Source organism: Nanorana parkeri, unplaced genomic scaffold (genome assembly GCF_000935625.1).
Source record: "Nanorana parkeri isolate BGI_ZX_2015 unplaced genomic scaffold, ASM93562v1 scaffold239, whole genome shotgun sequence".
In the NCBI taxonomy this organism is placed as follows: domain Eukaryota; kingdom Metazoa; phylum Chordata; class Amphibia; order Anura; family Dicroglossidae; genus Nanorana; species Nanorana parkeri.
The window spans coordinates 265,321-281,525 of NW_017306507.1; the positions used below are offsets into that span (position 1 = coordinate 265,321).

At 42.3% G+C, this 16,205-nt stretch overlaps 2 protein-coding genes across 2 annotated transcripts in view; both read left to right on the forward strand.

Annotated features, from left to right (window-relative positions):
• Nucleotides 1–7,684: 7,684 nt before the first annotated feature.
• Nucleotides 7,685–9,799, forward strand: CER1 (cerberus 1, DAN family BMP antagonist). The gene is made up of 2 exons (XM_018556476.1): nucleotides 7,685–8,185; nucleotides 9,533–9,799. Exons 1-2 carry the CDS (start codon nucleotides 7,685–7,687, stop codon nucleotides 9,797–9,799), a joined length of 768 nt encoding a protein of 255 aa, XP_018411978.1.
• Nucleotides 9,800–12,132: 2,333 nt separating this feature from the next.
• Nucleotides 12,133–16,205, forward strand: part of ZDHHC21 (zinc finger DHHC-type containing 21) — a 44,342-nt gene continuing 40,269 nt past the window's right edge. Inside the window, exon 1 of the mRNA XM_018556482.1 lies at nucleotides 12,133–12,289. The gene's annotated coding sequence lies outside the window, so the exon portion shown is untranslated. The remainder of the gene's footprint in view (nucleotides 12,290–16,205) is intronic.

A 16,205-nucleotide genomic window follows, 5' to 3' on the forward strand; every position in this document is an offset into this window, starting at 1 on the left:
AAAAAGGGTATAAAATTAATTTCAGTACAGCGTTGCATGACGGAATAAATGTCAGCCAAAGTACTGCAGCGCTGAATACCGCAACGCTGAATGGCCTGGATGGGAAGGGGGTGTAAACACCGCGGACTTCAAGTGGTTAATGACAGATCAGCGTCCCCAGGTCATTCGGGGACGCTGATCTGTCATTAAAACTGGGCGGGGCAAGCCGTGAGATCACGGCTGGCTCTGCCCAGCTGTCATTTGCAAGGAGAACGGCCGGCCCTTCGGAAGGCCGATCTCCCCGCTTCGGCTGTCACTTCGGCTCAGTCGAGCCAAAGCATATGCCTTCGGTTCAGCTGCCTTCGGCTGCTGTACTGGTTATTGTGAATAGCCCGTACAGCAGCCCTTCAGTTTGACTGAACCGAAGGGCAGAGGCAGCCAAAGAGAGCCGAAGGATCAGCCAAAACTACAGCTGGATCTTTTGGCTCTTTAGTGAATAACCCCACTTGTCTTGAGTGTTTTGTTGCACTTAGCCTTGAGCGACTAACCCCTAGGTGTGAACGGAGCCGCCAGTGCTGCATGCCCTGCACACACCTTAACCAAATAAATGTGGAGGGTTATCTACGTACATTTACCCATAAACTGTATCTATACTAAATAAAACTTAACCATACATTGATAATACATAAATAATATAGACAATTTTGTAAATGAACATATTACTTTCATAATACACATTAATGTAAATATAAAATACATGTCTGAATGTAAAATGATCTGAAATATAATTTTAGATTAATGGACACAATGATTTGTTTCTTCAACACAGGTCACTCAAATGTGATTTTTAAATGGTATCTATGATTCCAATCCTAATAACCATATTGATCTAGAAGTTTATAAACGTACTTATTGAAGATGTCTATAGGATGTTCTTCCTCAATGCACTGACACAATTTCACTCAGACCTGTGAATATGCACTTTCTTGTGTCACAACTCTCACTGATTTGTTGCAGTGACACATGGGGGGTCTCTGCTGCCGTTGTGATGTGCGGGGTCCCTTGTGTGTTCCTGTGCCTTTAAGGAGGTTGGGCTTCCTCCTGACAAACCTGCACCCAATTTTATCTTTTGCCCCAGTGCTCCAAGATGGAGACTCTCATAGTTTAGAGTTAGGACCGCACTATATAGAGGTGCCTTGGCGCGGCTTTCACATTTTCTGCAGAAGACGTATATCTAAACCTCTGTTTTTAACCTTAGCGGTGAGACAAGTTTTTTTGCATGCTGGCCGGTGAGTGTGCTGGGAAACTTTTTGCTGTTACTGTATAAAGCCCTTCCATGTGCACCTTGCTGTAAAGCTGGTAACAAATTGATGAGTGCGTTTGCCATTTGTTTTGCACAACTCTCACAGTGACTCACACTTTCATTCACATTATCTCCCAGCACTTTTTTGGGAGTCCAGTTCATATAATCCCTTTCGACTGTGTAAGCAGTACCCCTACATGTTTTTTTCACCGGCATGTGTTCACTCACTTCCCGATCTACTGAGCCGACCTGTGACAGTCTCATTGTCACAGGTCGGCTAGAACTATGAGGTTAGTGGAAAGCACTCACCTCATAGTTCTCCTTTACCAAGGATTTCAAGTTGAATCCTTAAAACAGAACCCCACAGATTATGCCAAAACAGAACACTTGAATTTGAATGAACGTTCAGTCATGTGATAGGATGATCAGTCCTATCCAGATTCAGAATAGGGTTGACCACAGCAACAAAGGCCATTTAATTACTTTAAAAGTAAATATTATCTTGCTTTGAAAGGTTAATTTGCAGTCTGTTTGCGTCTTATAACATTTCTAAGACAAGTTTATTCTTTAAGAGGCGGGAATGAGAAACGGTGACAAACCCTTGTGATGGTAATTTGCAATGTAAAAGGCTCCACCAGCAAGAGGTAGGAATTGAGATTTAAATATCTGCATGCACAATGAGAGATACACAGCCTGCAAATCTGTGTCCCGTGTCACAATAGCAAGTGGCACTTGGTTCAGCCAAATTAGCAGGTAATAAAAATGAATCCCTTTAAAGTAAGATGCAAATAATGACAAACGTATTTAGCTCAGATCAACATGACAATAATTAGCAGTAATCATCACACTGTTTTGAAGCAAATGGCTGCCAACCTAATTGTTGATTGAAATTTCCAATTGAATCAAGCGGTGTGTGGATTACAAATCCTGGCACTGAGCTAGCAATTATTGTCAAAGGCAGCCTTGGAAATAGGTGTTTCTTTTTATCTTGCTGACAGCATTTGTGAGGCTATAGTTAAACCTTCAAGTCTTTTCTTCACATAAACAAGATATTTAAAATGCTGTCAGCTAGGATTTTTTAGAAGAAAAAAAAGGTTTAGCTTGTAAAATGTTTTTGGAACTTCTGAGTGTTGTCTTCTATTGTTATTTCTTTTCAGATACATTTTTGTCTTGGGGTTCCCCCAAAAAGTATGTTGAGGATAATTTATCAAAAGTGGAGAAAAAAGACAAACTCTGGAGCAGCTGTGTATGGCAACCAATCAGCTTCTATCTTTTATTTTCAAATCTTAACCGAACAAACTGAAGAGAGAAGCTGATTGGTCGCCATGGACAAGTGATCCAGATTCTGTTTGCTCCAGTTTTGACAAATTCCCCCCATTGTTTCCAAGGCCTCATACTTTCAGTTAGCTATCTTTATGAGGACAGTATATGCTTATTATATATTGCAAAATGTATGCTATTACTCAGTAATATCCTAGAATATAAAATGCTTCTTAAGATATGGTCTCCTTGGGTGAGTCACCATCAAACATATCTGTGAATCCTAGGCTCCTGAATCTATAGATATAGATGTACAGTGTGTGGAGTTTGTAACCTCTAGGCAAAGTCCCTTTATTATCCCTTTGTTCTTCCTGAATATTTTTCTCTTCCTTTTTTTTCTCTTCTGTAGCCTTATCTATTGTCTTTTTTAGTAAAGCTGGCCATACACTTCGTTTTTTATTTATTTTTTGTTCAGCTTGCATGGCTGTATGATAAAAAAAATTGATCAGATACCTCCATCCACGTTAAACATTGTGGGAGGACGAATCTCCCACTGGGCTGTTGTATCCTGGCAGCCGTGTGTGTGTCACAATACCTGAATACCCAAATACCTGAGCAATCAGCTGCCATCACTGTTCGCCTGAAAAATTTCCATCTGACTTCTTTTGATTTTCTGATCAAAGCAAGCTGGATGGAAGGGTGGCCAATTTTTTTCAAGGACTGCCCAAAATTCATAGAGTGCATGGCCAGCTTAACCCTCACTTGTGATTGCGGAAGGGCCTTTATCTTTCATTCACATTATCTCCCAGCACTTTTTTGGGAGTCCAGTTCATATAATCCCTTTCGACTGTGTAAGCAGTACCCCTACATGTTTTTTTCTTGCTTTATTTTTGCAGTATTGGCTTATATTTCCATGTTTTTGGAAGGGAAATAATGAACTGGAGCGGGAGCAGCTAACGCTTGCCTTCCAATTTGGATGCTCTTTGCGGGATTGCTCCTTTTGTTTATATGTTGCCACAAGGTGATTTCTTCTCACTGTGTTCTTTACCTGTCTCCATTGTTGTAAATTTTGTTTGGAAAATGTAAGTTATGTTTTGTGAAAGAAAATACTTAAAGGAGAACTATGAGGTGAGTGATTTTCATTGAACCTGTCACACGTCGGCTCTATTGATCGGTAAGTGAGCGAACACATACCGTCACTCGCTCACTTCCTGATCACTTCCCCGCAGAGAGCGGTGACTGTCAGTCACCGCTCCCTGCAGGGATTCCCCCCTCCCCTTTCCAATCCTCCAGCGCTGACTGGAGGAACGGACGGGAAGGGGGCGGATACAGCTGGCTCTGTCAATCAGATAGCTGAGTGGATCTCAACAGTATTGTCAGGATCTGTCCCGGCTGCGGGGCTCTCAGTATATACTGAGCTTTGGGTCACGGGAGGACGTCTAGTCTTGGAGCTGAAAAAGTATCTGTGCGTGTACTTGTATCTGTACCGAGTATGGTACTTAGTATCTGAACAGCCCTAGTATTTTGAGATCCATAATTAGTGTTCACACATATCTTACTGCTAGGCAATGCAGGATTTAACTAAGAGTGGATATAAACAGGCCAAACGGTACAAGCAATGCTGCTGATTCACATGCCGCTTGTGATGATTTGACATTTCCTAAAATCACAGCACACTGTAATGCATAGATGTAAATTGTAGCCTGATACATAACCTCCACGATCTTAACCCTAATTTTATCTCTGATTCCAGCCGTACATCTCTATCTGATTCCAGCCGTACATCGGTTAAAATGAGCCATAGATCGTCTGCCTTCAGCTGGCTTCGGTCAGCCGATCCAACATCTGGATCAGCTGAGCCGCAACTCCAGCAGTTCACTTGCTGTTGTTCGCCCCTATTCTCATAGTGACCGAACGGCAATGAGTGCATTCGCCGATGGCACTGGGAGAGTGCTTTTCGAGGGTCCCCCCTGAAAAAGCACCTTGTCCCCGTACCGATGAGGACAAGGTCCTCGTCCCCACAAGCCCAGGAGTGTTGGTTGTGGGAGTCAGCGGACAGGGGGGCTTATTTGCGTCGGGTTACCCCTTTAAAAAAAGGGCACCCAGATGCGCCCCCTCCTTTGTGAATGAATAAGGGGTACTGGTACCTCTACCCATTCACTAAAGGGTTAAATAAAATAGAAATAAAAAGACCAGACTTTTAAAAAAAAATCCCAAAAATTGATACAACGACGTAATCCAGCGTTTTCCACGACGACGACCCAGAGAAATAAAAAAACCCTGATGCCTGCCGATCCGACCGCACGTGACGAACTCCTGCTGCAGAATGAAGAATCTGACAGATGCTGGCAAAATACTAACAATGGGGCAGAGCTAGCGGTAACATCACCGCTAGTTCCACCCAACTGTTTACTTCTTGCAGGTCCTGGACAAAGGAAAACAACTGGGCGGAGCCGGCTGCAACGTCACGGCCGGCTCTGCCCAGTTGTTGTAATTTATTGACAGCCCAGTGTCCGCAAATAACCTGAGGACGCTGATCTGTATTTCAAGGACAACAACTGGGCGGAGCCAGCCATGACAACACGGCCAGCTCCGCACCAGTTGTTGTCATGTAATGACAGCCCAGTGTCCTCGAGGACGCTGTGCTGTCATTGAATGACAACAACTTGGTGGAACCAGCCGTGATGTCATGGCTGGCTCCGCCCAGTTGTTGTCCTTCAGTGACAGAGCAGCATCCTCAGGTTATTTGAGGACACTGGGCTGTCATTAAATGATAACAACTGGGTGGAGCCAGTTGTTGTCAGTTGTGGGGGAAACGGTCTGCCTTGCAGATCGTTATCCCCGTTCTGGCTGTTACTAAGGCTCAGCCAAGCCGAAGCATATGCGTTCGGCTCGGCTGAACCACTCGGCTGCTGTACGGGCTATTGTGAATAGCCTGTACAGCAGCTCTTCGGTTCTGAACCAACGGCTCCAGCGTCCAAAGTGAGCCGAAGGATTAGCTGAACCTACGGCTGGATCCTTCAGCTCTTTAGTGAATAACCCTCTAAGTTAACTCCTTTTAAAATGTTGTCATTTAGTCCTTTCCATAAAACGTGGGCCACAATTACCCAGAATCTGCTTCAAAATGCAGCAGCAAGATGACAGGATTGGATATCACTGATTTAGATTGTCGGTCCTAAGAAGTTATTACAAGCATCTTTAGCGAATGGAGGTACAAGTCACTGCATACTGCACATTACTTTGTGGAAAAATTTCAAGGGGGTATATACCCTTCCCTGACATTCTAAAGATCAAAGAAGAGAATTCTCAAAACTGGGCCATCTTTACAAGTAGGATGCCGTAGGTCAAGTTGTTCCAGCAATGTGTCTACCAGTCCATCATTCTTGTGAAAACATCTGCCTATCTATGACAATCCTAATCCAGGATAAAAGAGTAGAATGAGCCTCCCTATAAAATGACATGCAGTAGCTAGACATTGGTTCTGTCAAGCTCTGCGCAGATATGCACATTAATATTGTCAACAGAATTTCAGCTTTGTGATTAAATGTCCTATACCTTGCTCTGCTTACTAGATGTAAGTAAGTGTGCCTATATAGGTGTAGATATTTTTGTCCTGTATGAACCCCCTGATACCTTTGCATGAACATTGGGATGTGTGTATGCCGAAATTGATTGTAGCAGGTAAAATACTGTTAAAAAAACTACAAAGCAGAGCTAAAAAAACAGTATAAGGATTATTTTCAAAAACTGACATTTATTTTGAGCTGAGATATGCAAATTACATTCTTGTGGTTAAAAATAAGGTTCATTATCTTTGTGTTAAAGCTTACTTAATTAAGCCTATCATATTATACGCTGGTTCCCCAGTTGGAACCGTTTACCTGATTCACCATTCTTCTACAAATCTCTATGGGAGGAATTTATCAAAACTGGAGCAGACAGCATGTGGAGCAGGTTCCCATAATAACCAATCAGTTTCTATCTTCAGTCTGTTCAGTTAAAGTGACATTAAAGCTCCCCCACCCACCCCCAATGCTGCTGTAAGCACTTACCTTAATTGATGCCTCTTGATCCGACCATCCTTTTCCTTCCACTAATTTCTGACAGTCTCTCCAGCACTGGGGCAAATATCTACTGCTTGCAGTAGATATAGGCCAAAAAACGAAAGGCTTTAGTTATACTTTAGGCTTCGAAAATGAAACACAGAAGCTGATTGGACTGCTCCAAATTTTGTCTGCTCCAGTTTTGATAAATTCCCCTCTATGTGTTTCTAAATTAAGAATACACATGCCTAATTACAGGTTGCATAGTTTGTTGATTAAAGACCAAAATCTAAAATGTATCAATTTAGGTTCCTATATTAAATGATGTTAAAGCTTCAGCTTTACATCACAGTTACGTTTACAGTAATCCTGAAAGGTAGCCATAGAAATCAGATACCTGTGGACTAGACGGGGTGATAGTGAACAAAAATAAAACTAAGTTGCTTACAACAGGCTTGGAAGCATTTATTGTTTCCATTGTGTCAGGGGCCTATTCACTACGGCGCTGGTACTTTGTAGGCTGTGAACACCACCTGCCAGGGGTAAGGTCACAGCAACCTTAGTAGCCAGGATTCTGCATCTGATATGTATTATTCTGTTTGGCCATTGATGAGAAGGCCAATAGAGAATATATAAAAGTAGGTTCATTAGAAAGTACAATAATCTTTAAGTCATTCACCTGATCCTAACATTTACGCCTATATGGCCCTGGTCATCGTCATAAATCTACAGTTTTAGCAGCTGAAAAATGTGTGATCCCTTACATTATATGGAGGAATACACCAAAGTAATTTCTTAAGAAGCCCTAATTAAGATATTAACGAATCCTCTAAACTCAAATACACATCAACATGTCCCAGACTTGTCTGTAAATAGTAACACATTAGTCATTAAAAGACAGACAAGAAGACAAATATCTAGATCATTTTCACACATTCCATTAACATAACAAGGATTGAGTTAACATAAATATATCAAAAGCCTGACATTTTATCACTAAAATAACAGGTGGTGTGATAACTAGATCATGTGTTATAGCACTTTAAAACTTGACTGTCCCTCTCGAATAGTGTGATATTAGCAGAACTTGGATTCCAACATGTGGTTCCAAATTTGCTGGCTCGCTATTATATTCTACAATGCAGCTAATGCTGTAGGAAAAGAACAGAAGACCAATGGAAGAGCTAACAATCACTCTGTCCCTACTCATCATCACTCCAGAAAGGGTCTTGAAGGTCGTCAGATTTTTGTAAGTCAGGATTTTTTTGTGAATAAGGAACAGGTCCAGTTAGAAGCAAGCGAAAAGAATCCAGAAGAAAACAGAGTGGCCAAATATAGTCCTTTACCAAGAGAAATCCATGAAGGAAAACAGCATAGCCAGGGAGAACCTGAAACATTCACCCTAAGAGGAAACAAAAAGAAGTCCTTTACTTCTCAGCGATTCAGTGAAAAAAAGGCAAATATGCCTGAGGAGCAGAGTGCCAAAACATTCTGGAATTATTTTATATATAAATTGAATGCAGCCCCAGAGGATTTCCATCACCCTGTTAAAACACTGGAAATACAGCGGCAAGTCTGCAAGACTCTTCCATTTTCTCAGGTGAGTAAATGTTTATTGATTTCTTTTGACCTTACCTTTACATTTTGATCTTCCATCTATATTTTGTTATTGAATAGCATCAAGATTGACATTACAACAATAGCCTTAGAAACATGTAATGACAAATCTAAAATTAGACCATAAAAGTGAGAAGGCATGATGAATCACTTTGTATACTCATAAGATAGACTATCCCATCTATCTATCTATCTATCTATCTATCTATCTATCCCATCTATCCTATCTATCTATCTATCTATCTATCTATCTATCTATCTATCTATCTATCTATCTATCTATCTATCTATCACTCTCTCTCTATCTGTTTCTAGTAAAACATTTTTGATTGAGTTTTGGATGCAGTGTGGAAGGACTAGTACCCCGTGTGGTTTGAATTCCCTTTGGACTGTAGTTACATATATAGAAAGCCAGGCTGTCTAGAAACAAATGAAGGCGGCTTTCTAGCCATTTAGGAAGCCGGAAGGTGAGTCATGGCCTGCCACCTGGCTTCCTGGTTGCTAGGAAGCCGGCTTCACTTGCTGCTAGGCAGCCTGTCTTTCTCACCAATCAGGAAGACGGACGTCACCTCATGACTCGCGGCCAGCTTATTGATTGGTTAGGAAGCCAGGCAGCCTGGGCAAGTGAAGCTGGTGTTCTTTAGCTAGAACACAAGGGTAACAGGCAATCAGGAAGCCCGGCAAAGGGTCATGATCCGCCGCCCAACTTCCTGATAATCGGGACACACAGAACCAGTACTCTGTATCGACGAGTACTGAAAAAGAAATCGGTACTCGTACTCAATACCGAAAAAGACGGTATCGGTGCATCCCTAATATACTGTATATATATATATAGATACATATATCTATATAAATATATATCTATATAGATATAAATCTATATCTATATAGATATATATATCAGGCATGTCAAATTAAAATTAAACTGTGGACCAAATTGAATGGAATTAATTTTTGAGTGGCTATAAAAAAAGATTATAGTACTTTGGTTAGATTTGCAACGTACAATGTTTTATGCTAGAGAAAATTACCTTAAAACTTTTTCTGAGTATCAAGCTGCAGAAAGTTTTACAAAAAGTTCTGTCACAGGGAAGCTGAACTTATTCAGCTGCACTGCACGTGATGGCACTGCACCAGAAAAGAATGCACGCTAGGGATTAGGCAATGGCCGATTCCATCTCTGGTTTCTCATACAAGTATTTTGCATTGCTATGAGTTTATTTTAAAATAAATACAAAAGTTATTTCCCAATCCTGCACATTAAGAGCAAATTTAACAAATATGGAACTTTCAGCCTCATATTTACATATATCTTTTTTTTCCACAGAATATAACGCATGATAATTGTGATGAGGTGGTGATACAGAATAATCTGTGCTTTGGAAAATGCAACTCTCTACATGTACCCAACCAGAGAGAAGAACTTAACATATGCTCTCATTGTCGACCATTCAAATTCAGGATGAACCACCTTAGGCTGAACTGCCCAGGATCCAGCAATGTGCTAAAAGTTGTTATGATGGTTGAAGAATGCAAGTGCATGGTTTATAAACCCAGAAACCATGGAAAGATAAATACTTATGGACATCAGTAAAGCTTAATGACACTCTTGAAATCCTCAACTGCTAATAGGACTTGGTCTAATGACTATACAAGAGGAGCCAACAAGACATTATTTTAATAATATGGTCCTTAGGTAATTAGAGGAGAGGAGAACGCGCTGTACGGAACCTATACTGAGAGAAATACATAGGCTACCGTTGCTGACCTCCTTCTGGAAACGTTAGCTCCCTTGCTGTCTCTCACTCTAGTACTTTCTCAGTCACTGAGCCATCACAAGCATGCAGCCAGCCAAGTCAGAACTTCTGATCTACATACTTGACATGAATCAGTATTGAAACCATTGGGTCAGCATGACAGCCAAACAACTGCCATTTTTAGAAAGGAGGTTCTTATATTTCTCTTAGTACACGGTTCCCTCCTGTAGGCTTCCATTCATGGTTCTCTTTGGATCCATAGTTGATACGTGCAAGTTTCAGTATTCTAGTTCCAGTTAGTTTTAGATAGAAATGAACACTCAGACATCAGGATGAATGGAGGAAGATGTCTGCATCTGGTGACTCGTAATTAAAGGCACTCTCCATTTCCATTAAAAAAAGATATAAAATATCTAATTGTTGCAGATGCCATATTACAATTTAATGTTATTAAATAATTACATTTTCATTTGTAGTCAGCTATGGTTTTCTATAGTTGCAAAAAAGTTCAAATTTCTCTGAAAATGAATTTAAGCCTTGACAACAATTTGCCTTTACTATGACAACTGATTAAGGTAATTAGAAAAGCTGAAGCACCAGTACAGCATTTTCATGTAAGAATCTTTGTAAGGTGCAGGTATACAGTAGGTGCATAGATGTCTATAATTTCACACCAGTCTCTGTCCAGACTTCCAGAAAAAGTCATCCTGTTATCCAGTAATTTTCAAAGACAGCTGATTGAAAGCACAAGTGATTGCCTGGCAAATGTCATTTAAATGGCATTCATAAGAGATTGTAAGTTCTTCCATCTTTTGTGTGATTCCAATATACTGTAGCCTAATGTTGGCCATACACACAGAAATGTTTTATAACCCTGCCACCTAGGGTTGCCACCTTTTGGTCCACAGACAACTAAAGGGGATGGGGAGAGGTGTTACAATAAGGTTAAAGTGACACTAAATTCAGGAGTTAAATCTTAAAAATGCATTCAAGCACCTTAATTATTAACAATACTGGACCTTATTTGTGTATCACTCAGCTGTAGATCCTCAAATCATCTCTGAATTGGTGCTGACACTGTCCTTCCTTCTGGAGGGTGGCTACTTTTGACATTTTAGCATAATCCCCCCCAGTTTTACAGTGGTGGAATGTGTGACCGGCAATAGGTCAAGCATTCCAACGCTTTGTCAGCTGTTCCAGGGCGGATCGGCATCGCAGATCGCATGTGCAGCTGAACTGGCCTGCCCTGGAATAGCTGATTGTTCCTGAAATGTCACTTCTATCAGACATTTTAACGAAATCCCGCCCAGTTTTGAGGCGGTGGAATGTGTGACAGGCAATAGATCAAGCATTCCAACTCTTTGTCAGCTGTTCCAGGGCGGATCGGCATCGCAGATCGCATGTGCAGCTGAACTGACCTGCCCTGGAATAGCTGATCGTTCCTGAAATGTCACTTCTATCAGACTTTGTGACAGCAATATCACATTCCACAAAGTCGAATAGAAGTGACATTTCAGGACTGATCAGCTATTCCAGGCCAGATCTGTTCTCCTGCACATTCGATTTGCGATGCCCTGGAACAGCTGAGAAAGCATTGCAATTCTTGACCTAATGCCGGTCACACATCCCACCACCGAAAAGCTGTCCGGGATTACGTTAAAATGTGTGACCACGTGACAGCTCACGGGACTACAGTTTTGTAAAGTTTGTGACTACATTCTAATGTAGTCACAAACTTTGCTAGAACACCGGAAGGCATGGCTGCGGTGCCATTTACCTCAATGCACCGCCACGCCCCAAAACAAAGAGAGACGGCCGCAATACGATCCAGTGCGTTCCGTCCAGAATCGGACCCGAACGCACTGTGGGTGGTGTAAACTAGCCCTTAGGAGCTGTCTGGATTCCAGGCAGGAGCAACAGGCATTTTTGTGCAGAATATAACAAAGGGCTTCCAATTGTTTATTGAGCAGAGCAAAATGGAGCAAATAAGAGAAGTTTATTGTTCGGGTTTGTGTGTGCACATTCTAAGGCACACAGTTCAGTGTGTTGCTATAGTGAGCCGGTGAACGCGCTATGTTCCTGGAGGAAGCTGGCTCTGCTGAGGGAAGGCGGAGCCAGAGCTGCCATTGGCTGGGCTGGCCGGAAGAGGAAGCGGCCTCCCCGTGTGTATGTAATGAGTGTTGACATAGTGCTGTCAGTGTGGGGCGGTGCGTGCTGTGCATAGCAGGAACAGGAAGCGGTGGGTGGATCACAATGAGGAACTGAACAACACCGGTGACTGCGGACACAGTATTGTCAGGCGTGAGCGCACTGTGCCGGTGTATTCGGTGAGTCTTCCACAGAGTCCGGTCCATTGTAAATGGTAGAGGCATGTGACGTGCCTGCTGTGGGGGCTCTCATTCCTCCCATCGTTCCGGTGAACAGCATGCTTTACTTCCTGCACCTCCAGGTGTGGTTGCTATGAATTGTGTCTGTGCTGGATTGGAGTGAGATCATTGAAGGGTAACTGCTCTATATAAGGTGACATCCGCTGATCACCAGCTATGTTGAAGGCAGCCCTTACTTGTTATGTCCTTTAATCACATCACCTGCTTGTGTGTAACTCATTTACTTAGTATAGAATAAAAGAGATCGTACGGGTTTTAAAGGATATGTAAACCCAATTACTAATGACATGTTCATATCATTTGAAAGTTCTTTTCTATATGTTTAAAGCCTATCTCCAGGGAAACTAAAAAACTGCCCATGCACTGAAAGGGTTAACTGCTTCCCCTTACACTCCAGAGGTCAGCTGATGTCATCATGTACAATGCAGTGCCTATAGCCATGCTTTTTATATGAGGATGCCAAGTGACAGTTCACAAGCTAGAATATAGGTGAGCGCTGACTGGCGGGGGGATGGGGATCAGGTAAGTAAAAGTCCTTTTACACATTAGACATAAACTAGCAGTTAATTCTTGGATTGCGGGGGTAGCCCCACTGCCCGTGGAGTTCTTTGCCCCTAGAGATAGACTTTAAATCTGCAGCTTTCGTTGAGAAAGTATTTGAAGGTCTTTGTTCAGGCACTTCATGTCATTGGGTGACAACTGTCTCCCATTTGTGCTCCTGTGTTGTCACTCTGTCAAAGGAGCACCAACGGGAGAGAAAAATGGACAGTTCAACACACTTTGTGGGAGATTCAATAAAGTATTTGCAATGTGTTTCTGGCATTATGGGCATATTAGAAAGCCCTGCACCAAATTCATGAAAGCCGTCCAACAGTTTTCTTGCTATTGCTGACCGGGGTGACAAATTCAACGAGTTCTTATGTGCAACACTTTTACATTCAGCTTCTGTTGCTGCGACGCATTCATTAACCACTTGCTGACCGGGGTGTTAAACCCCCTTCCCATCCAGGCCATTTTTCCGTATTCAGCGCTGCGGTACTTTGACTGACATTTATTCAGTCATGCAACGCTGTACTCAAATTCATTTTATACCATTTTTTTGGGGACAGATAGAGCTTTATTTTGGTGGTATTTCATCACCACTGGGGTTTTATTTTTTACTATATTAAGGAAAAAAAAAATTCAAAAAATGTTGAAAAACAAAAAAACTGTTTTCCCTATATTATGTTCTAAAACATTTATTATTATTATTATTATTATTATTATCCAATTTTTTGGTAAAATATAAAAGACGGGGTCATGTCGGGTAAATAGACACCAAACATGTCAAGCTTTAAAATTGCGTGCGCCCGCGGAATCCGAAAAATCTACAATACCCAAAATTTGCCATAGGCGACGTTTTAAAAGCTTTTACCGCTCATCAGTTTAGTGTTATCAGTGATAAATTGCCCTAGAATTATTGCTCACACTGCGACGTTCGGGGCGCTATATAACGTGTGATGTAATCGTTGTTCTCGCATGTAGGCGCAATGTATTTACGTTTATATGTGCGTGCACGCAGGGGACTTTTTTTTTTTGTAAACTTGATTGCTATCACATACGGGGATAACAAGCCCCCTATGTGATAGCAAATATACGGCAGGTCCTCTTTATAGAGACATCGGGGGGCTCTAAGACCGCTAATGTCACCTTGTGACCCCCTAAGAAGCTGATGAAGCAGAGATTTGCTTCACCAGCTTCTTCTCTGGCTAAAGCAGCCAGAGAAATGACAGCTAAAGGCAGAAGTGATGTAATACACATCGCTTCCACCTTTTTAGAGAGAGAGGAGGAGAGATCAGCGGTGGGGGAAATGCTGATCTCTCCTCGGTTCTCCTTAGACAGCTGCTGTGCTGGTCCCGGGCCTGCAGGGGGGACAGCGGAGCCCGGGATAACCAGCAGCGGCGTTGGAGGGGGGTGGATTGCGGTAGCAGAGGGGAAGGGGGGTGCACGTTTCTTAGTTTCATACAAGCGATCAGCTGGCTGTAGAGCTGCCCGAACGCTTGTATGTAACAGCCGGTAAGAATCCCAGCAGGATTCTGCTTGCGCGCGCCCACAGAGAAGAAAAATCATATATATGTACGTCCACCCGCTGGGAAGAGGTTGCCATCTGCCCGTGTATTTACAATGGGCGCATGGCAAGTGGTTAAGAAATCCTGCCATATTGGTGGTAAGAAAAGTGGAAGTCAATGAGACCCCTTACATGTTGGACTCAATTGACACAGTTGCTGCTGTAAGTGTTGTGTCACAGATTCCTACACACCTTACCGTTCCATGAATCTTTTAAAAGTTGCGCCATATTTTACACTGACTGGTTTCTAATTAGTGTCTGTGACAATCTTTCTGAATTCCTGGTATTAGGCAAGCGTGTTTCACTGTTGTAACCATCAGGAAATGCACCCTGACAAATGCCATGCAGCAATCATTGATGTACACATAGACAGGATGTGGCTATAAAAAGACCACAGGAGATCAGCAGTGCTGAGTGCAAGATAGGTGGGAAAAAGGTCGAAAGCAAATAGTTTATTCAAAAAGACCAAATAGCAGTTGTTTTTTTACACACACTGCTTTTGTAAAATAAAGGTCGTCCAGTTAGGGTTTACGTATACTTTAAGGTTCCATTCACACCATGCGTAGGACCAGATCCAGAACGGTTTTTGTCTGGTCCAAAAATGAATTCCTATTGTAACAAGTGAGGCTAGTTCACACCACTGCATTCAGTTCTGAAATGTTTTATTAAAAACAAAAGTACTGCATGCACTTTTTATATTTCTGGTGTGGAATGCACCAAAACTTGTGTAAACACATACAAATTGGAATACACTAGAAATTCAATTGAGACTAAAAAAACCCATACCAGAATGCATCAAAAACACACGAATAGCGCACATACCTGCGTTTCCCGATCTGGTCTAGTGATGTGAACAAGCTCTGAAGGATCTCAATGAATCTCTTTGTTCCTTCCTTCATTACACACTTTAGCTCTTTGGGAATACCTTTTGAGTATGTTGATGGGTTACACGTGCAGTAAACAGTATAATGTGCAGTGATTGTCGGTTGAGTATCTAATAGCAGCCAATCAAATATTCACTCACTATGTTTGTATCCTCCATTGTTGATTTTTGTAATGAAATATTTCAATGGGTTTGTGTCTATGAACGAGGGTACTTGTTATGCTATAACTGCTCATGCAACAATCTCACCAAAGCAGCCTTTCTCGGCTAGGGTTCCATGGATCCTTGGAAATCACATGGAGGCTGTTCGGGGTTCCTTGAGGAGTGAACAATATCTGCCTTTCAGTAACCATTAATACCAATGATCTATTCAGCTAAGGGGTGCAGCCTTTCCACTGAATAACAATGGAAATGGGCAGGAGGGGGCGTGGTGGGCCATTGAAGTGAATGCCTGCCTGCGGCCGGTCAGATCAAAATGCTGCAAGCACTATTTTTATCGGACCGGACCGCAAGCATAATGTGCCTTGCGATCCCGTGCGGCCGATCACATTGCGGCCGGAGGGCGTGGCTACGGTGCCATTCACTTCAATGGCCTGCCACGCCCCCTCCTGCCCCACAAAAAAGTGAGCCGGCCGCTATGCGGGGCAGTGCGTTCTTGCCAGAATCAGGCCGGAACGCACTGCAACTGGTTTGAACGGGCCCTAAGGGAACATGAATCCACTAAACACCCATGTATAGCAGCACTGCTATGTATACTGTGTGCGTTTCTTCTCTGGCAGTTATGCTAGGTACACCACATTCTTAAGTCGCGCGATTCACACTTCGGCGTTTTGATGCTCAAAGCGACAAAATGCGCAACACAAGTA